Below are 21,389 nucleotides of genomic sequence, written 5' to 3' on the forward strand. Positions count from 1 at the left end.
TCATGTCAGTACATAAAAACTCCATTGTATTCCTGTAGTTATTTTTATTGATTACATTTATATCCCACCTTTTTTCCTCCTTAAGGAACCCAAAGCGGTATACATTATCCTCCTCCTCTCCATTTTATCCTCACAACAACAACCCTGTGAGGTAGGTTGGGCTGAGGGTCTGTGACTGGCCCAAAGTCACCCAGTGAGCTTCCATGCCGAGTGCGGACTAGAACCGGATCTCCTGGCTCCCAGTCCAACACTCCCGCCACTGCACCACACTGGATCTCCATTATGTTATAATGGTAGGCTCTCAATTATGTTATAATGGTACGATGATTTACGTGAGTTTAACATGGAACACTGCACATGCTCAGGGTATTTTTTCTTTTTATCAGGGTTGGCAAACCATCTTTTCCCTTTGTAACATATGAGAAATGTAGAAGCAGTTGTAAAGCATGGAATGACAGGGAGAAATGTTTGTGTGCTTCACCACTGAAGTAAGCACTTGGCCATCTATAGTGCCCCCTCCCTCATAAGACGATTGTGCCCAGGGTCACAAGCTGCACTACTCTGCCCCCCTCAGGTCCTTCCCTCCTGCAATTCCCAAATCTCCTCCCAGCAATCTATTCCCATGCCATTTGTCTCCAAAGTTGTCATTGAGGGAAGGGATTTGGGAATTGTTCAGCTTCTTTTTGCTACCAAGGCCACAGTAGAAAGCAGGGGCATTGCTAGGTTCTTAAAAGATCCTGGGCACAGGCCCATAACGCAAATTTGCACACACACACACGCACACATATATAGTATATATGCGAGTCTAAGCACACCTCTAATATATCTATCTGGGGGGGGGGTGCACATGGTGTGCTTGCGTGTGTATATAGATTACGTACATACATACTTAAGAAGTGTGCCCAGACCTCCCACCCCACTTCAACTCAGACCCTGATTCAGCATTTTGGAAAACCTGCTTCTGCTTGGGCCAATTTGTAGTCAGACCACTTCAGCTCAGCACCAAACCTGAGTCAAAGTTTGGAAAAACTAGTCTTTATGCTTCCTGTTGACTACCATGGGAAATTAGAAAAAAAAACTGTAACCTTTTTCTCTTGGTCAGAACTGGATGATAATTTCAGGCATAGTAGCCCCCTAGAAGGGGATTACACCTGCCCAATGTCAGAAAAAAAATAGGTGCAGGGTTTATATTTTGATTTTCCTTTGAAGTGGAGTGCCAATAATATTTTTATTATTTGGAAGAATTGGATAAGAATTTCAGGATTCATTGCCCCATCAGAAGAGATCATGTGTGCTAAATTTGAGAGTGATAGCCACAAGGGTTTTTGTGCAAGGGTGGCCTTGACATTTTGAGGTCTCCAAAAGAAGCCATACTTGTCTCCCTATTTCCTTGTGGACCATTGTTCTGAAAATTACAGACAGCCTAGAGGTGTCCCTAAGTAAGAAACCAGCAAAGTTTCAGAAGGATAGGTACAGCAGTTCATGTGGAAGGGGAATTCACCAATTTAGCGGAGGAGGTCATTTGCTTTCCCTTCACGCCCCCACCAATAGTTTTTGGGTAAATTTGTATGAAAATGCACAGGTCATTAGAGGTGTCCTCCAGGCAAGAAATCTGCAAAGCTTATGAAGGATATACATGCATGCAAATTTAGAATGACTAGAATTTATTTACATTTCACCGATGTTAGCAGCCGGGGAACATGGGTAGGAAGGTGCTATTGCACTCATGTCCTGCTTGTGGGTTTCCTGTGGGCATCTGGTTGGCCACTGTGTGAACAGAATGCTGGACTAGATGGACCTTGGACTGATGCAGCACGACTCTTCTTATGTTCTTAAACATAGAGTGCCTCTGAGCATATGCAGAATGCTTTTCTTTCACCACTAAGCACTTACATTCTCCCCCTACCAATTCTATTCCCCTCCATGCAACCACCCCTCCTCATCCTACCATCCTCCAGCAACTCTTCATAAAAACAGATGTTTTGTGCAACTCTACCTCTTCCTTGTTATGTACAAGCTCTCATTGTATCTTCCTCCCCATAACTTCATTTGTGCCAAGACTTCACCAGGATTCAGCCAATGAGTCTGTTTTCAAAACTAGTGTTAAGTTATGGAGAAACTCCGAGCATGTACTAAGTGCCTTTCCCTCACCACCAAAGCTAGAGTACATGCAAAATAAAACACACACACACACAAATGACAAAACATGCATAGGACTGAGCTGAAAGGGAAGGCAATTCATTAAGACGGAATTGGGTAAGCACTGTATTAAGCCTGCAGTACTATGCTCACAACTCAGGACTTATTTCTGAGTAAACATGCAGAACACCAGGGTGCAAACCTCCCTGCAAAAGTAACTTGTGCTGGAATCCTATGCACATTTTCCTGAGGTAAGCCACAATAAACATAATAGGGCTTCTGAGTAGGCATACATAGGATTGTATAAATGAGCAGTATTTATCTCCCCTCCACTTACAAACAACAACCACAAACTCCTATTTTTATTCAAGCTTTCTGTTCCAAGGAACATAGGAAGCTGCCCTATACTGAGTCAGACTCTGGGTCCATCTAGCCCAGTACTGTTGACACTGACTGGCAGCAGCAGCTCTCCTGAGTTTCAGGCAGGATTCTTTCCTAGCCGTACCTGGAGATGTTGTGGATTGAACCCGGGACCTTCTGCATGCCAAGCATGTGCTCTGCCACTGAGCTACAGCCCCTTCTATTGCTGGATAATGGCAACTGACAAACAAAACAGCCCCAGATTTGTTTCTCTGCAACCATGTGAACCCACTTTTCTCAAAGACTGGAGTGAGGAGGAGGAGAAAAACCAACCCTCCTTTCTGTTTGTATAAAGTCAAATACAGTTCAGAACTTCTCTTGCCCACTGAAGAGAAATGCGTGGGGGGTGGCGGTGGGTACAGAGAATTCTCTAAGCCAAGTGGCTCCTTTCAGAGAGGTAGTATTTCAGAGGTATTTAGGAGGCATTTAGGGGGGGTTGTAAGGATTGCACATACTTAAATTAGCTTTATGCGGTGAGGTGGCTGAGGGCTTTTTCCAGCTTTTTGTAAACTGTAGAACCTATTTTAAAGCCTAAGCAGTTCCTTGATCATGACACCACATAGTCCTAGCCCTCCTTTTGGAATAATTTTAATCCTTCAAATATTTAGGAGAAATTAAAGTGGAGGGGGAGAAAGACGTTGGTGGAGGCTGATTGGATCCTTTGCTGAACTGAAGCTACTAAATTTCTGCAGAAACCAAAGGTTCTGGTTTGGGGCAGTGAAAACAGATGCTGTGTGAAATACCAGTATTTCACATGGAGTTCTTTCTTCCTTCTCCTTCAAAATTTCATTACAAGCAAGATCCCAAAAGTGGGCATGTAAAAGCAGAAAAGCGGGGGGAGAAAGGTTTTTTGCACCGCAGAAAAAACCTACACCAGAGATTAGGGATAGTGACCTCCTAATGGTCACCTTAAACACCTTCTGATTAGGATCTCTAATCCCCTGTGTGGCTTGACAGTTTTCACTTTTTGTTTTAGTCTTTGAGAAAATGAACTTTATGCATGGCTAGCACAAAAGCCACTGGACCTGTCTGAAATTTGGCAAGTTCAGTCATCTCCATAGGGGCTGCCAGGTCCCCAAACTCTATGAGCTTATGTGGAAGCTCAAAAAAATTATAGCTCTTTGCTTTGACATATTTTCCTGAAAATAGTAAATTTTACCTGTGACTAGTACAAGAGCCACTGGACTTAAATGCCTGAAATTGGGCAGATTTAATCAGCTCCATGGGGGCTACCAGTTCTCCAAATTTCATGTATTTATCATACAAACTAAAAAAGTTATGTCTGTTTGTTTTCCAATGCAAGTCAATGGGGAAACGTTAAAAAAAATGGCAATTAGGACAGCTCAAAAGATCTGGGGCACAGCTCAACCAGATCTGGGGCCCGTGCCCAGGTAGGCCCTTCTTTAATGATGCCCCTGGTAGAAAGGGAGGGATTTGGGCCCAAAGGTAAAATGTAAAGCTTCACACTTCCAGTTCAGAACTTCATCATGAAACCAGGAATGCTCAGGAAGGAAAGATTCTCCAGGAAACAAAACAAAGTAGTACAGGATAACTCCATTCCAAAATCACACTTTGTATGCTTCTGAGCAGAAGGGTGGGGGATTTGTGGAGTCTGAAGGCCCATGGGCATGTAGACTACACTGGGGTAAAAGTAGATCTAGATATACTGGTAGATCTCTGAGTGATTTGTGGTAGATTGGCAAGGATTTTTTACTCCCAAATTTTAACAACAGCAGCAACAAATAATACTCCACCACTAAATTATACTGCTGAAATAAAGCTTGGGATAACCAGGAATGGATTTTGTGTGGAAGGGCAGTGAGCTCTGTTCAGTTCTGGTACTCAAAACAAAGTCCTGGGCTCAGAATTCTTTAATTCTAAAACTTTCATCTTTTGCATCAGGCTCTGGTTGTGAATCTCAGGGTTGAAGTAAAAAACAGATCCTGGAAGCCTGAAGTCAGCCCAGCTCTGGACTACAGGTATTGATGTGCTGTTTGAGCACATCTGATCCCCCCAAACAGACCCATATAAACACATCCCTAGGAAGTGAAGCCACAGATATTTTGCTGCACATCGCTTACTGCTCTGTTTGGCATAGAGAAGAGATTCTCTTCTTATATTTCATGTGTAGTGAAGCAGAGGAAGCAGAGCAAACAGCAAAGTTGAACTGCTAGTTTTTCAACTAGCTGAGGGTAAATCGTTTATGTCTATCCATTTGAAACCATTGGAATAAGTGATATCCAAATGGTCTGAATGCTGGACATTTTTATAGATGCCTATCCTATTTTTCCAACTAGCCACACTGAAACTGAGTGGTATGCACAAAGCATCCTTGAACTAGGGAACTTCCAATTTAACAGCACAATCCTCAGCATGTTTTTACACAGAAGTAATTCCCTCCAAGTTCAGTGAAACCTAACTCCACTGAATTTCAGCGGAAGCCTAAATACCTTCGACAAAAAATCTCCACCACCAGATACTGATACTGATCGCTGATAGCTGATACGCAGGAGTAACTCATTGAGGAAATGCATATAAGACCCAGTTTAAATGGTTTATTATTAGCTAATATACTGTAGCATATCCATGAACATAAGCGAGTAAAATGTACAATTTCTCCACAAGATGCCATTTTATACCAAATGAACTCAGCAGCAGCCATTTACCTGCATGTGCTGCAAGCTTACCATCTAACCCCCCATTTTCACCCTTAATGTATTGTTCCATTGTTCAATGTAAAGCCCCAAATGTATGCAAATGTAAGAGGTTATACTGAAGGGTTAAATTAGTCCCAGCTTGCTTTTCAGCAGAGGATCTCTCTCATTGTTTGCTGGGAAGAGAACAGCCTTGACATTGTTGAAATAAACACTCAGTCCTTCGCTGGTTGCCTCTTGTCCTGCTTTCCTTTCAATAGGCTTGTATTCTTTATATCTCCTGGAAGGAATTTTCAGAATTAATTTACTGAAGCATCTTCCTGAGAGTTATGCATTGTAGCATAACTGAGGTGAGAACAAACAAACCCATTCCTGTGCCACATTATGCTGTTATATGTTAGTGCCCCAAAGGTCAGTATTTTGAAGAATTCCAGGCAAAGAAAAAAATACAGCTCCAGCTAAAAACTGATTATATTACACACACACACACACACTCACTCACTCACTCACCTATTCTATGCTTAGAAAGGCTTATTATATGTGTCTCACCAATACAACAGACTACTCTGCAAATAGTTTTCAGGGGCTAAACCATGAAGGGAGAAAACTGAGGTTAGCCTCTGCCGTTGTTCTTCATTCCTTTTGAAAAAGGAGAGCCAGTGGGTTGCTTTGGTTAGAGCAATGTTTCCCAACCTGGTGCCCTCCAGCTGTGTTGGACTACAAGATGTGTTGGAGTTGTAGGATGATAGAAGTTGTAGTCCAACATATCTGGAGGGTTAGAGTGTTACACTAAGACCAGGGAAGCCCTGGTTCAAATCCCCACTCACCCATGACACTCATTGGATGACCCTGGGCCAGTGACCATCTCTCAGGCCAGCCTGCCTCACAGGGTTGTTGCGAAGGGAGAATGGGCAAAGGAGAAGCATGTATGCCACCTTAAGCTCCTTGGAGGAACGGTGGGATAAAGATGCAATAAAAATGGGGCTCTATCAGGATTCACAGTATGCTAGGACAACCTGCTGTTATTTGTTTTATACCCGGATTCTAAATTAGCTCCATTACTTAGCAAGCACTTTGGCATTGAAGAATCTCCCCCAGCCTTCTTACCTCCCCCACCCATCCACCCAGCAGCTCTGCTTTAATCTTAAACCTTTCGTCTGGTGCTGCCCTTGAAGGTGGTCCAGAAACTTCAGCTGGTCCAAAACAGGGCAGCAAGATTGTTAATGAGGACTAGCAAATGTGATCATATTATGCCAGGACTTTTCCATCTGCACTGGCTGCCAGTCCATGTCCAGGCCTGATTCAAAGTTAACATTAATATTCAAAGCCCTAAAAGGCTTGGGGCCAGATTACCTGAAGGATCACCTCCTTCTATATGTACCTGCCCAGACCCTAAGATCATCTTCAGCAGTCCTTCTCCAGGAGTCCTTGCCAAAGGAAGTGATGTGGGTGGCTACTAAGGAGAGGGTCTTTTCTGCTGTGGCACCCCAATTGTGGATTGAACTTCCCAGAGGCACTTGCCTGACACATAACGTTGTGCTCCTTCTGACACCAGGTGAAGATCTTTTTTATTTTTCCAAGCATTTTAGTCTTTTAGTTCTGCTGTTTTAAATCTCTTATTGTGTTTTAAATCTCTGCATTGCTACTAGGTTTTATTTTGGTTTTTACTTTTTATACTGTAGTTTTAAACTTTTAAGGTTTCATAATGTGTCTTATACTGTATTTTGTTTTTTTTAATTGTTGTGAACCATTACTGGACGGTATAGAAATGTAATTAATAGACAGGCAGGCAGAGAGAGAGAGAACATTACCAGGCCCAGGTACAATAATCATATTGTATTTGCAAGACTGTTTGCCCAGTGGAACAAACAGTTCCTTGGATCAGTGGACCAATGGATGAATGGTCCTTGCTAGTATATGAAAAAAAAAAATGCTGTGCATGTATCTGACAAATAACAGCCATGTTTAAACCCTCAAATAATCCCCAGAATCAGAATGTTTGCTTCTGTGGCTTGGTGACTTTGTCATCAACCAGCCTCTGAGTCCATCTGCAGCTTTGAAGACTGGGAACCCAGACTGGGATATCAACTGCCAAGACTGAAAGAGATTGCCATGTACATTCCAGGTATACCTAACATATGGTACCCTTTGTGCGTTTTAACTTTAAACTGTTTTAGGAGCCAACCCTGACTTCAACACATGGTATAATATATAAATAAATAAATAAATAAATAAATAAAAGTAAAGTAAAATCGTTCTCCTTGCAGAAATCTTTCCAAAATAATTAAGAATCTGTACTGCCAACTGGGAGGCCCAAGTGTCCTACTTTACAGAGGACAGTCCTCTCTTTGAAGGGCTGTCCAAGTCCAAGGCTGGTTTAAAGGTAAAGAAACAACTTGAAGTTGCCCATCAACCTTTTGCACCTAGAGAGCAAACAGGTCACCCAGTCACAATCTTCCCCACTATGGCGAGATGTACTGCATTTCTATTTAAATTATATTAGAAGTGTTTGTTTCCAAATGGGATTCTACACATATAAATTAGCTTATGAAATTTTTATGTAAATCTGTGTCCTCTTTTTTGGCAATGCATAAGCGATCACCCCAGTGTGATCAAATCACCTGCATTTGTATTGCAAGTATTTAAATTGTGAGAGTTCTGCAAATCATAAAATCACCTGTCTGGCACTATTTTTAATGGCCACAGCCAGCAACTTACTTGTAAAGGAAGAAAGTCAAGGCAACAGCAAAGACCACCAAGAAACCAGAGGCGACCAGAACACCTTCTGCTGTTCTTGAAAATGACCCTGGAGCTTCAATAACAAGTTAAAGAGAGCAGCATTATTAGGCCATGTCCACACTGCTTATCTCAGCAATCAGATGTACTCTTACAGTGCACAGGTGATAGAAAATGATGCTTCCACTTACACTGGGTCCTTGTAGTTCAATAGAGCTGATAGGAATAGCTGTGGGCACAGATGACACACTTTGGGCATCTCTACACCAGCCTAAAATCCTGCATTTAAAACAGAGCTTCCTGCTTCTGTTTTAAATGCAGGATCACAGTGACTCCCTTTTTCACCGGTTTCCTTTTCCCCTCCCCCCTTCTCCCCGTATTTGAGTCTTCCATTATCTTTCATTGATCTTGCTCCTCTTCCTGCCGCTTTTCCTCTTTTCACGGAAGGAACTCAAGCGGAACACAGCATGGTAATTTCATAGCGCATTACCTGCAATCTATTTAAAATTGGAACAAAGGGCATTTAGTGCAGGAGATGCCCTGGAGGGTCATGGCGTCATGTAAAGAGCCCGCAAACGTCCGTGAAGGAGCCATCGCAATCGCAGGATAAAAGCTCTGTGTGAATAAAGCCTTCATTGGCATGGGATCATCTGGAGAAATGGGGCCTGTCTTTTGAAGGATAATCCCTGAAATTACTGCTCTGCACAGCATCCAGTGGTGCCACTGCACTACTGAGAATGACCGCTAGCGCAATGGGAAGCCAGCACTTGCAACAGCAATTGGAAACTAGCCCAAATGAGCATTTCGGCAATGGAACAAGTTGGCAGAGCTCGCAGAAGGGAGCTCCACTTATTGGTCCTGTTCTGGAACCACTAGCGCAACCCGATGAGCACTGGCGGACTGCCAGCATTGAATACCGCACTGTGTGCCCAACAGAGCATGAAGCCGATTTATGGGCGAGCACTTATTTTGGACATATTTAGGAGAATTGTGAAATTAGGCAGGAATGGACAGGTGTAGAGCTCCAGGAAAAACAACAGCAGTTCACCCCCATTCAGCACTGACCTTAGGGTCGTATGATTCATTTTACTTCATTTATATCATGCCTTTCTATTCTTGGTGCAGCTGGAGGACACCCAAAAAGCTCTTCCACACAGCAGCACTTGAACCTCACACGATGGGCCATGTATGTAAAAGCCTCTTGCCCCATGCAGCATCCCAAAGGCAGGCGGCATTTTCACAGCAGGGATGTGCAGCACTGGTATCCCTGTTCTTGTTTGGTTAAGAGGCGTTCGATGTTATGCTCTCTATTCAGGGCCGGCATCAAGGGTAGGCATAGTCGGGCACCTGCGGAAGATTGACCCCCAGCGGGGGCTCGCTGACCAGCGTTGCTGCTGGAGTTGCTTGTCCTCATCGCCACTGCAGCCTGCTTCTTCACCTGCCTCTCGCTCTGGCCCAGACAATGGTGATGGTGAGAAGGAGGAGCAGGAGATGCCGCTGCCGTCTTGCTCGCCGGCGCTCTGCCTGCCAGGCAAGCAAGTGGCAGCGACGATGAGAAACAGGATGAGGAGCAATAGCAGCTGGTGAGAACTGCAGTGAGAAGAAGGCCTGAGGGAGGGGGCCCACTGACGGTATCTTGCCCGAGGGCTCTCAAAAACCTGGAGCTGGCACCACCTCTGCTCTGTTAGACCCCTAAGCATGGGCATGTGTTCGTCTCTCTGTTTTAGAGAACAGCCACCATGACTTATTGCACAACGTACTTGGAACAACCACCCAGGAACTACTGTAGTACAGTAGAACTACTCTGGGGCAGTTTGTTCATTCTAAACTAATTTCTAGTTAGCTTGATACCCATAACAGAAACGCATCCCAATATTCAGTTCCTGTCATTCGCAGCACTTAAATTAGTAGCTTATCCAGCCACCAGGAAGGTTTAAGGTTTGGATCTAACATCTTGCTGGAGGCACTATATTTGACTAAAGTAAAGAAGGCACAAATATCTGCTTACAACAAACTTCTCAGCCCTTCCCAATCACATCTGGAAATGTAAACTTCTAATTTTCTGTTTATATATATTTTTTAAAAAACTTCCTACATACAAAACAGACGTTGGTTGTGCATTGTTGCTAGCATAATAGTGAGCCATCCTACTTGGACTTTGTTAGTCTTCTAGTGTTGGATCTAGATTTAGGGCTTCTCCACACCAGGCTTTTTATCCTGCAATTTACCTGGGCTTCTGCTTCCAGATTCTTTGCAGGATTAAGCTTGGCTCCTTACAAGGGCTGATATGGGCTTTTTTTCCCAGGACGTCCTTTGTCTGCAAGTTCTACATGTTTCATTATACAGCCACTAGATGGCACTGTGATATAGCGGAACTGCACAATTTCACACAGCCATTAAAGCAGACTGGCATGTATTACTGCATTATCCCTGATCTTTTTAAAACTGGGATAAAGTTTAGAAAGCACAGGAGATGCCCTGGAGGATGATGATATCGTGTAAAAGGCCTGCAAACTTCTGTGAGTGAACAATCACAAGCATGCAACAGAAGTCTCGTGTAGAAATGCTCTTAGTCATACTTAAAGTAAACCCATCAAAAGCAATGGGACTTAAGTTAGCTATGATTAAGTCCCGTTGATGCTAATAGGTTTGCTCTATATACAACTACATCTGGTTCCCACCCCTAACCTTTACTAGTTTTACTAGTTAGTTTTTGATGTCTGGAATGAAGTCAACCAGAACCAACCCAAATGAAAAATGCCATGCTTGAGCTCATATTAAGTTAATACATCCATGGACTGTCTCTCACATTCTCACAGTACTTGATTAATAAAGAATTATTCTGGTGGTGATATCAGAAAGGTCACAGTTGCTGGGCTGGGAACCTGTGAAAATGACTCATACCTACATAGAGAGAGAGAAAGGCTTCCAAATGCTAAGCTGGCCACTGCCATTTGGGATGCCAGGCCAAAATGATTTCTGTTGAAATTCTGTGAATTCACATAAAGGCCAGATTTTCACATGACATATGTCCCTGATAAGCAACTGCTTACAAAGAGCCACGTTGACAAAGGAACGGGTAACTGTGGGCCAAAGCTCCATGCTCCATCCCCAGAATGCTCTGTTGCTAAGTCTATTGTCACAGAAGCTGCTAATCTTTTGCCTCTGGGGTTAGCAATAAGAGGGGCCAGATTTAGTCAAAAGACCACTACTTGCTGACCACAAGCAAAACATGCAAACAACCCCTACAACTGCAGAATATTGTGTTGTCAAAGTCATGGTGCCCCAAATGAAAAGTCCTGGCTTCCTGATGCACATGGTCCCTCTGTCATGAATGGTGTACTGCTGCACATTTCTCGCTCTTCATCAAGCTTGCTCACAGTAATGTTTTTAGAACTCTTGGGAGAGGGATTTATCTAGCACACAGGGGCTGCTAGACTTGCACATCTAGCATTTCCTTGTGAAACAATAACTCCAAACGCTGATTGCAAATGATTGCCATTGTTCAATCAGGACTCACCTCCATTGACAGAGATCAGAGTACTTGTGAGAGCCAGGCTTGTTGCATCACCCAGTGTGATGTTTACACAATACGTTCCAGATTCATTGAAGGTTCTTCTTATGGTCAACCGGCACTCATCGGCAATGTCGACAGGGTCACATGCCTCACTCTGTAAGACCTGGCAGGTGGGGTCAGCAACTATTGTGCAGGCATCTGTAGGGAGACTAGGGCGTGAGAGGAGAGAAAGAAGGAGCATGGATTTGTAATCAGTTCACATTTTGTACAAGCAAATTCATTTATTTGTAACATTTCTATACTGCTTTGCTATAACACAAAATGATTTATGACCATTTTAAATCATTTTAAAATATTAATGCTATCTTTAAAAGCAACACACAGCAACATGCAAAGATGAGCAACCAAAAGGCTGGCAAAACGAGCAGCAAACCTGGCAGTAGAAGGGTGAAGACACCATTATTTACCAAAGGCCTGGCAGAAAAGAAAAGCCATCTAAAAGTGGGCCTCTCTCTTTAGAAATCTCGGTACACTTTTCACCAGATAACAATTACACCAAAAACAGTGAAATTCAGCCAGAGTGAAACTGGTGCAAGGTGTGGCAGGATCAGACCTCCTGCTCCAAAATTAATTTTTGTTTCACTGAAACCCAGCTAAGGCATTTTGAAATGTTCAAAAGAGAAGGACGTGCAGACGGGAGGAAGGAGGGTCTAGAAAAGAAAGCAGGGAGCCAAATGAAAGAGAGGTGGAGGAGACAGGGTGCTGAAGAAGTAGTAAGATGGTGGGGGAAATGCTGAAGGAGCAATGGAGCAGTACATGCAGAGTGGATATGCACACCAGGCATTGGCTGAGTAGCCATCATGACACAGAATATCCTTAGGAATGAGCTTTGCGTAGGTTCCATATTTTTGAATGGAACGTGCCCAGAATGGTGAAGAGGGCTGGGTTTCATATATGCCCTCTGCTTTCATGGATCATATGCCCTTCCTGATTACTAGTTTCACTCGGTAAAAACTGAACCAAGATCCATTTCAGAAAGTGCTTCAACACATGCAGATGTGTGCATTGTTGATGGGATGGAATGTCGAGCCAATTCAAATAGGCCCTTTAGAACTGCCTCATTGCACATTGTTGCTGGCTTTCCCTTGAGAATTCATAAATGGATGGGAAAGGAACTGGAAATATGCTTGTGAAATTTACTGCACACATGATTCAGCTACACCAGCCTTCACCAACCTGGTGTAGTCCAGCACATCTGGAGGACAACTCCCATCATTCCCAGCTAGCATGGCCAATGGTCAGGAATGCTGGGGGTCGTAATCTAAAACATCTGAGGGGCACCAGGTTGGAGCAGGCTGAGCTACACCAGTGGTATAGTTCATTCCTCTTGCCTGATGTTAGTATGCCATCAGAAAAGATCGAAGTGTTTACATAGATTAATCATACTAGTGATATTCCATTACACTGGTGTTCTTTGGTCTTCTATGTGGGCCCCCTTAAGTCAGCTGAGATGAATTGTGCAGTTACTGATCAACTTAAGCATCTATAGCACTCCAGGATTTGTAAGTTTTACGAGAAGCAAAATGGTCAAAATTGATGGTAAAACTTACCTCCCTTGACAGGTTACTGTAAAAGCAACCACAGAGTTCTCAGCTTGACTAGCTGCCACCTGGACACTTGTCATTTGGATAATATTCACCCCAAGGATCCCCTCTATCAAAAGAAACCAATTGACAAAACATCAGAATTTTGGAAACAAGAATGTTGACAGCCAAAAATACCTCACTTGGAATCACAGTGAGTGCATTGTTCAGAATGACCTTAACTTGATCTGCAAACTGCTTGCAAGAGAATTCACTTGTGGTTTGTCATGATGGCTATGCATCCCGATGCTTCTCCCAGAAGTGTATGCAAATGCGCTATATCTTATTAAATCTTGGCTTATTAAACTCCTATTAAATCTATTAGACTTTTGTTCTTGTATTTTATATTGCTTTTGATTTTATGGTTTGATGTTTTATTTTGTATCTAAATTGTTTATTTATTGTAAGCCATCAAGAGAACTTTAGGTTATGGGGCAGCATACAATTGTTATTAAATAAATAAATAAATAAATGCTTGCCTTCTATTGTAATTTAATAACTGAGTGCAATTCTTGGGCTTAAGATGTTTAAGGGTTCAATCTTATGCATGTTTAGACAGAAAAAAAGTCCCGCAACTCCCATGCTGGAAGTTGTAGGACTTTTTTTCTGTCTAAACATGCATAAGATTGTGCCTTAAGCCACTTAAGACTTTAGATGCTTATGACCCCACTTCTAATTCACTGGTTGATCTATATTCTATAGAATGTATATGTCAATATGTTTAGAATAGCAGCTTAAGTGCTTTTAAATTAGATGTACATTTGTATTGGCCCCAGGAGCGTAGCCAAGTCATCTGTAGTGTTAGAGGGGCCTGGAGATCCATAATGCTTGCTTAAGTTCATTATTGATGCAATCCCATGCTAGTAAGCCTCTGAGCATGTGCAGATGAGTCAAAAGGCCAATAACAGCCTTCTCAGTGCATTCCTTGCTAATGAGGAGAATGTCTTATCACTGATGTGCCTGAGAAGCAGAGTTTGTTTACCTTAAAGCTACAGGCGGCTGTGCTTGAGAACCAAGCGCTATTAGTTTATGCTGGGAATGAATGCTAGGAGTGCTTGCTAGTGCATGCTAGCTGCCTCATGGCTAACAGGTATTGTATAAGACCCATTGTACCCAATGGCTCGGGGTTCGGAGAAGCTGTCTGATCCAACCACTGGGTACACCTGTGTGCTGTAATTACCCAATAAAGTACTCCTTGTAAGTAAAGCTTTGAGTCTGATTTGTCACTATCTTGGCACTTCTAACCTAAGAGTTCAATGCCCACTGCAGGGGCGACACAACGTTCTGTTGAAGTCAATGGGGTGCCAATCTCATTTTCAGAAGGACGTCCTAGTCTGACCTCACTTCTCCAACAAAGGAGCGCTTAGGTGCAGTTGTAGCATTTGCGCTGCCTGTACAATGTTACAACATATGAGAAGACAGCAATATCGCAGAGTGTTGGAACAGAGGGAGTGTATACAGGTGACACCCAGGCAAGGTGGTGAGACTAACAGATCTTTCCATGTTTATTGGTGGGTCTGCCTAGTAAAATGTTGGACAAAAATCATAGGGTTGGACCCAAAGTTTCCTTTCCATGAATGCCAGGAAATCTGTCAGACAGAATACGTTTTCCACTGCTGGAAGGGGTCCTCTGGTTGAAAGAAGCCTCCTTCTGCTCATGGGAGCAAAACATTGGCTCCAACATCTAATATTTGCCTGGCCTGCAAAAAAAAATGAGGTAATGTTGCTAGGGAATTGCCCCTTTATTGATGCTACAGTCCATATTCTTCTGAAACTTTTCTTGCATGGTAAGTCTGCAAGAGCAGAGGCCATTTTAATTACATAATGAAGTTAAAATTAATTCCTAGTACCTCCCAAAACAATGGTCTTCCTCAGGGCCAGCCCTACCATTAGGCAGAGTAAGGCGGCTGCCCCAGGCAGCTGATTTCGTGTGTCACGAAAAGCAAATTGTTAGTTATTTAGGCTGTAATCCTTTAGCCTCTAGGCAGCATCCCCAAGGCCATAGGATGCAGGGGATTTCCCCTTCCAAGGCTGAAGACAGATCTCCGACTACAGAACTCCAACTGCAAATCCCCACCCCCACTCCCTCCAATCCCCTCCCAGCCACCACAGAAACCTCCACAGTGGCTCCTTCCCCTGAGGTCAGAATTCTGGCCTCAGGAAGGGGGGAAATGGGTGTGGGGAGGTTATGCCAGCTAGCAGGGAGGGAGAGGCTACAGATCCACTGGATCCAATGGCCCTGAGCCTCTATCCCTGGGGAACCTTTAGTCCATAGCTGAAAGACAAATACTTGAAGCCCTGACTTCCACCCTGTTGGCAAGAGTAGACAGGGGCTTCTGATGGAGCAGAGCCTCCAATATCGGAGGCTCTGCTCAGAGAGCTTAGGAGTATTCCTTTATGTATTATTACTGTATTTTTACTCCTAGAGAGGAACTTCTGGGATTTTCTGCCTCAGGTGCCAAAATAACTTGGCCAGTTATGGTTAACATGTTTGACGATGTGGGGTTGGGGGTGAAGAATTTGTTCTTCCATCTCAGGCAGCACAATATCTTGAGCCAGCCCTGTTCTTTCCTTAGGGCTTGATCACACTGTAGCCTTCTTGTGGGCATAGCTCATTGTGTTCTTCAACATTTTTATTAATGACTTGGAGGAGGAGGTGCAGGGAATGCTGATCAAATTTGCAGATGACACAATTCGGTGGAATAGCTAATACTTTGGAAGACAGAAACAAAATTCAAAGTGATCTGGATAGACTGGAGCGCTGGGCAGAAAACAGAATGACATTTAATAGGAATAAATACCAAGGTCTGCACCTAGGAAAAAGAAACCAAATGCACAGTTACAAGATGGGGGATACGTGGCTCAACCACACTACAAGCGAGAAGGATCTTGGAATTGTTGTCGATCACAAGCTGAATATGAGCCAATAATGTGATGTGTCTGCAAAAGAGGCAAATACTATTTTGGGCTGCATTAATAGAAGCATAGCTTCCAAATCCCAGGAAGTACTAGTTCCCCTCTACTCAGCGCTGGTTAGGCCTCATCTGGAGTACTGTGTCCAGTTCTGGGCACCACACTTTAAGAAGGATGCAGACAAACTGGAGAGGGTTCAGAGAAAGGCAACAAAGATGATCAGGGGACTGGAAACAAAGCCCTATGAAGACAGACTGAAAGAACTGGGCATGTTTAGCCTTGAGAAGAGAAGACTGAGGGGAGATATAATAGCACTGTTCAAGTACTTGAAAGGTTGTCACAGAGAAGAAGGCCAGGATCTGTTCTTGATCCTTCCAGAGTGCAGGACACGGAATAATGGGCTCAAGTTAAAGGAAGCCAGATTCCGGCTGAACATCAAGAAAAACTTCCTGACTGTAAGAGCAATACGACAATAGAACCAATTACCTGGGGAGGTGGTGGGCTCTCCCACACTGGAGGCCTTCAAGACGAGGCTGGACAGCCATTTGTCAGGGATGCTCTGACTTGGATTCCTGCATTGAGCAGGGGGTTGGACTCGATGGCCTTGTAGGCCCCTTCCAACCCTACTATTCTATGATTCTATGATTCTATTTAAATGATAAAATAAAATTTGCATCTATATTATATATGTAACATATACATACATATATATGTAATAGATTCTATGTTCTGTTTTTTCTTTAAATGCAGAATTTCACAGTATCTACCACACAGCCGAAGTTTTTGTCCTACCCATCCCGGTATGTACTGGCATCTCTCATCCGCCCACCCATCTTTCCTCCCTCCTCCCTGCCAGCTCTTCCCCACCCCTTCACCGGTATTCCCCTCCTCCTTTCTCCCTCTGTGAGTCAATTCACCCACCTGCACACCTTTTTAAAAAAAACGAAGAGAAGGAGTTGCACAAGACTGTTATGATGGAAGTTTGCAAGTGCACATTTTCAAAAGGAGGTAACTCCAGAAGTGCGCAAGTACCACCCCATCAAAATAAAAAATAAGGGAAAAACTCATGCTTCTACAACGCCAACAGAAAATGAAACGACACAAAGGGGAGCGACATTGTGCTCCACAGACATGCCCATTCAGAAACATCATGGTAAATGTCACAACCATGCCCCTACAGAAACATCACAAGGTCCCCAAAACAGGGATCACACCAGTGGTTCTTTGCGGCACCAGAAAAAATTAACAGATTTTCCACATTGCGAAAAAATACAGGCAAAAGGGAGGGAAATCACGGGGTGACTGCCGAACCATGATGAGGACATGTGGGTAGCTTGTAAAATTGCACAAGCGGGCAAGGTGATAGCACATTAAAAGCCTCATCTGATCAAGCCCTTAGTGATGTAGATATGTACCTGCAATGAAAAGTGATGAATTGAAATGTCCATATCGAGTAATATGGCATCCTCCTGCAGGAGCCAGTCCTATTGGTAGCTCTGTGAAACAGCTAGCGGTGGGAGTTGTCATATTAGAAGGCAGTTGGGTGGTTACTGCTGAATCAAGGGGTAGTAAGAAAAAAGAAAAGAAAAGAGTTAAAGTAGATACATTTACAGCAAAATATTTTGAGCATAATCAACATAATCTACCTGGAACACCTCTAAGTCTTGCAAGTCTTGCTCATCTCTCATAAATTTCAGTGGGATTTGTATAGAAAAAAATCCTGGTGTGTTATGCTGATTATGTGTTATAACTGACATTTCTGATGGAATTATGTATTTTACACTATTAAGCAAAGGAAGCTCAAATTGTTATACCTGCTTTCTGTGATTCTGGAGATGGCAAAATGGGTCTGTTCTACAGTTTACAGTGTATTGCACAGATAGAATTTAATGTATCTATAAGGATCATCTATAACACAAAATCTCTATGGCTACAGTTTTGCTTTTATATTGTTGTTCAGTCACCCTATGCTTCCTGAAGGATGGAAAAGTTGAATATAAATATTTTAACTAAATAAAATAAAATATACAATGATCATTTCAAAATTTACCTCACTACACACTGGTCTGTTTCACACAACATGAAAGCCCATGTGGCTTAATTTACCCAGGGGGGCTGTTGCGTCACGCCAGGCACCTGTGGGTGCCATTTTTGCATGGAGTCCTTGGGCGGCTTGCCATGGCTTATCATGTCATGCGAACCCAGGCAGCAGGGTTGTTTGATGGTTAGACAACCTTCAAATAACCCTAAAACAATCCATGGTTTGTTAGTGGGGCCATGTTCACACATCATGATGACCCACAATTCAAAAACCCTTACCATGGGTTAGCGTTATGTGTGAACCAGGCCTTTGAGCCTCTGTTAATTACTGCCATGGAATATTTTCCTCTTAAAGCAAACCCATTCATTTACTTCAGCAGTGAGCCTGAGACTCTTACCTGGGAGGATAATTAGTGGTAGCGGTGGTGTCACCGGCCCACAAGGTACAGGTATCAAAGCTTGGACAGACAAGTCAAGACTGAAATTTCCCAGGAGAGTATATGTGTGTGTTGAAACGGAACTGTTGGAAACAAACGAACCGCTGCCATCTCCGTAATTCCATTGATAGGAGATAACAGAGCAGTTCAGGTAGTTGGAGGGATCGTGAAGCTGGACATCAAACATAATAGGGATATCCTTGATGAAGATATGGTCTGAGGCATTACGATCATTCATCTGGCTTATCTTCACATACAAGGGGATTTTATCTGTATATAAAATAAAGTCAAAACAAAAGGATGAGACTGGGCTTCATCACACCAGGCTAAAAATCCTGCAATTTACCACGGCTTCTGCTTCCGGAATCTTTGTGGGATAAGATCAGGTCCTTTCCACGTGGCTTTAAAAAAAAAGCCTAAACTTCTCAATGAGATCTATGTGTTTCATTACCAAGCCACTCGGTGGCGCCATTGTCTTATTTGTAATAAAAGCCACTTTAAACTGCACACCCTCATTTTTGTCGCGTCCATGGCGGAAGAAGGGAAAATGCCGGACTTCCCTCGCCATGGAAAACAACACAATAGAGCTCACAAAGCACGGGAGGTTCCCTGGATGAGGGCTGCGTTGTGTACAGGACCCGCAAACATCTGTGAGTAAGCAATCTGCATAGCTGGATAAAAGCCTGGCGCGAAGGAGCCCTATGACTGAACCCATGACAGATCATGCCATACCCTTAGGACAGACAAGCCACGGATGTAACAAAATCGATGTCATATGGAGCCTTCACATTTAGAATAGGGCTCAAGGCTGGCCAGATTATTTGGCAGAAAATCCCATGTCTCCCCCTGGCTGTAAAAATGCAACTATCATAAATTAAATAACTAACAATTGGCTGCTTTTTAATGATACCCCAAACCAGCTGCCTGAGGCAGCTGCTTCACTCTGCCTAACGGTAGAACTGACCTTAACAGGGCTTCACAAACCTATGTTTACTGGGGTAAACTTAATGCAGAAGGGGGGGAGGGGGCATTTGCAGTGAAGCACTGATATTCAGGAGGGGGCTGTCTCCTCTGCCTGCCAATTCTCCTTCATAAACCTTTTGTCCAGAGCATCCCCATTCCACACACACACACACACACACACACACATATACCAGGCTTATTGGTGTGTGTGTGTGTGTGTGGGGGGGGGATTGGTGAAAAATGTCCCAGGAGAGGAGTTGCTGAGAACAACCCATGAGTAAGGATCCCCACCCCCACCCACCCCACCAATTCTCTCTTGGAAATGCTCCCCATCCCCACATAATGGGGCAAACACACCTTTAGGAATCCCATGTTTGAGGGTGTCTTGCCCAAGGGCCCTCAAAAACCTGGAGTCAGCACTGTGTAGGGCATATCCAATTGATCCTGTAAACCCCACCCCCCGACTGCATTTCTCCTTTGCATACGCTTAGAAATGATAGAAGCACTTTCTCCACATAAGGCACAACTGGTGCCTTCAGGCCAGCACTGGGACCTCACCCGAGCCCCAACTGGCAGCAAAGAAGAAACTAATGCCACCAGTGGAGGATGGTGGCTGTGATGTCAGTGGGGTGGTGAATCTGCTCTGAGTTTCAGTCAGAACCAGTCAGAACTGTAAAGGAGCTATTGAAGGTGCTGAACCTATGGGTTTCTGACCGAAACCCAGAGCAGATTCACCACCCCACTGACATCACAGCCACCAGCCTCCACTGCACGCCACAACACAAACCTGCCATACAGTTGTAGTTGCACCAGTCCGTTGGGTCTAAGTAAGAGAAGTAAGAAAACAGGCAGAGAACAATACCTCTCTGGCCACATTTAACAATGGAGAACTTGTTTAAATTTAATAATTGAGAAATCATTTGGGGAGATTCAGGTGAGACAGGAATGCAGAGCCCACCCAATCAACAGCCCCCTACCCCAACAAAATGGCTTGATGGGAGGCTTGACTATTCACAGAGCCATCCTAGCCCCCCCCCCCCACCCCGGGCATGGCCTTATTTATTAGACACAGTAAACCAACGATCTGTGGTGTAGTGGTACATTTCGAAGTGCGGCTGCTCATCAGAACAGTCCCCGTAGCCCCACCCCCAAGGAGAGTCCAAAATTGCAGGCAGCTGTGTTGATTCATATCAACAAATGAGTCCTAGCAGTTTTCATCTCCACCACTGAGCTTATGTAAAGCTAATGGGTTAAGTGCCTGTTCAAGGCCAAGCCTCTCCAAAATAGTTTGCATTACAACAGGATAGCTTAAAACAATAAATTGTTGCTGGGAAAAATGCCCCCCCCCCGCCCCATACAGTAAGGATTGAAGTTAAGCTCAGAGGGAACAGGGAAGCCGGGGGGGGGGGGCAGATGACATCATCATCCCTACTAATAATTTTTTGGGGCAGTTTTCCACTTAAATATATATATGAAATCTCATAGCACTGTGGACACTGTTTCCAGTTGGTTTGACAATGCTCACATCTCACACTAGGTCCTGGGTGGTACCACTTAGCCATTTGAAAGGGCATCCCAGTAGCTGTTGTACCCATGTTAAACTTCTACTAGAGAGAAACCCCCTTCATGAAACCCCCTTGCCCCCACAAATTGAAAAATGCATGAGGGGGCCAGCATGGCCACATGGGCTAGTCATCCCCTCCCAGTGATGCATGCCACAGCCATGCCTTCTGCTGCCACTGCCCATGGCGGAAACATTTCCCCACTGTCTGTATGTTCAGCCACAGATGGAAAGGACAACAGAGAAGGGGCCAACCTAGCCTCCCCAAGCAGGTAGTTCCAGAGCCTGGGAGTGGCCCCAGAAAAGGCTAGCCTACACAGCTCCATGACACCCTCACATCTCCTTTCAATCTGAGGGAGGGTGTCA

At 43.9% G+C, this 21,389-nt stretch overlaps 1 protein-coding gene across 4 annotated transcripts in view; it reads right to left on the minus strand.

Moving 5' to 3' along the window:
• Positions 1 to 387: 387 nt before the first annotated feature.
• Positions 388 to 21,389, minus strand: part of GPNMB (glycoprotein nmb) — a 36,719-nt gene continuing 15,717 nt past the window's right edge. For 2 of the 4 annotated variants that reach the window (XM_084858569.1, XM_084858571.1), the window contains exons 6-11: positions 18,461 to 18,769; positions 17,438 to 17,572; positions 13,077 to 13,179; positions 11,470 to 11,675; positions 7,932 to 8,025; positions 388 to 5,493 (exon numbers count right to left, since the gene is read on the minus strand). In XM_084858569.1, the coding sequence (XP_084714695.1) occupies positions 5,340 to 5,493; positions 7,932 to 8,025; positions 11,470 to 11,675; positions 13,077 to 13,179; positions 17,438 to 17,572; positions 18,461 to 18,769 (1,001 nt within the window). In that variant the 3' untranslated portion in view covers positions 388 to 5,339. Of the gene's footprint in view, positions 5,494 to 7,931; positions 8,026 to 11,469; positions 11,676 to 13,076; positions 13,180 to 17,437; positions 17,576 to 18,460; positions 18,770 to 21,389 lie in introns of all 4 variants that reach the window. The other 2 variants (XM_084858568.1, XM_084858570.1) reach the window with 1 other exon arrangement.

Source organism: Heloderma suspectum, chromosome 5, assembly GCF_057233095.1.
Source record: "Heloderma suspectum isolate Gila_16-S chromosome 5, 16-S_ref, whole genome shotgun sequence".
NCBI classification, from domain to species: Eukaryota; Metazoa; Chordata; class Lepidosauria; order Squamata; family Helodermatidae; genus Heloderma; species Heloderma suspectum.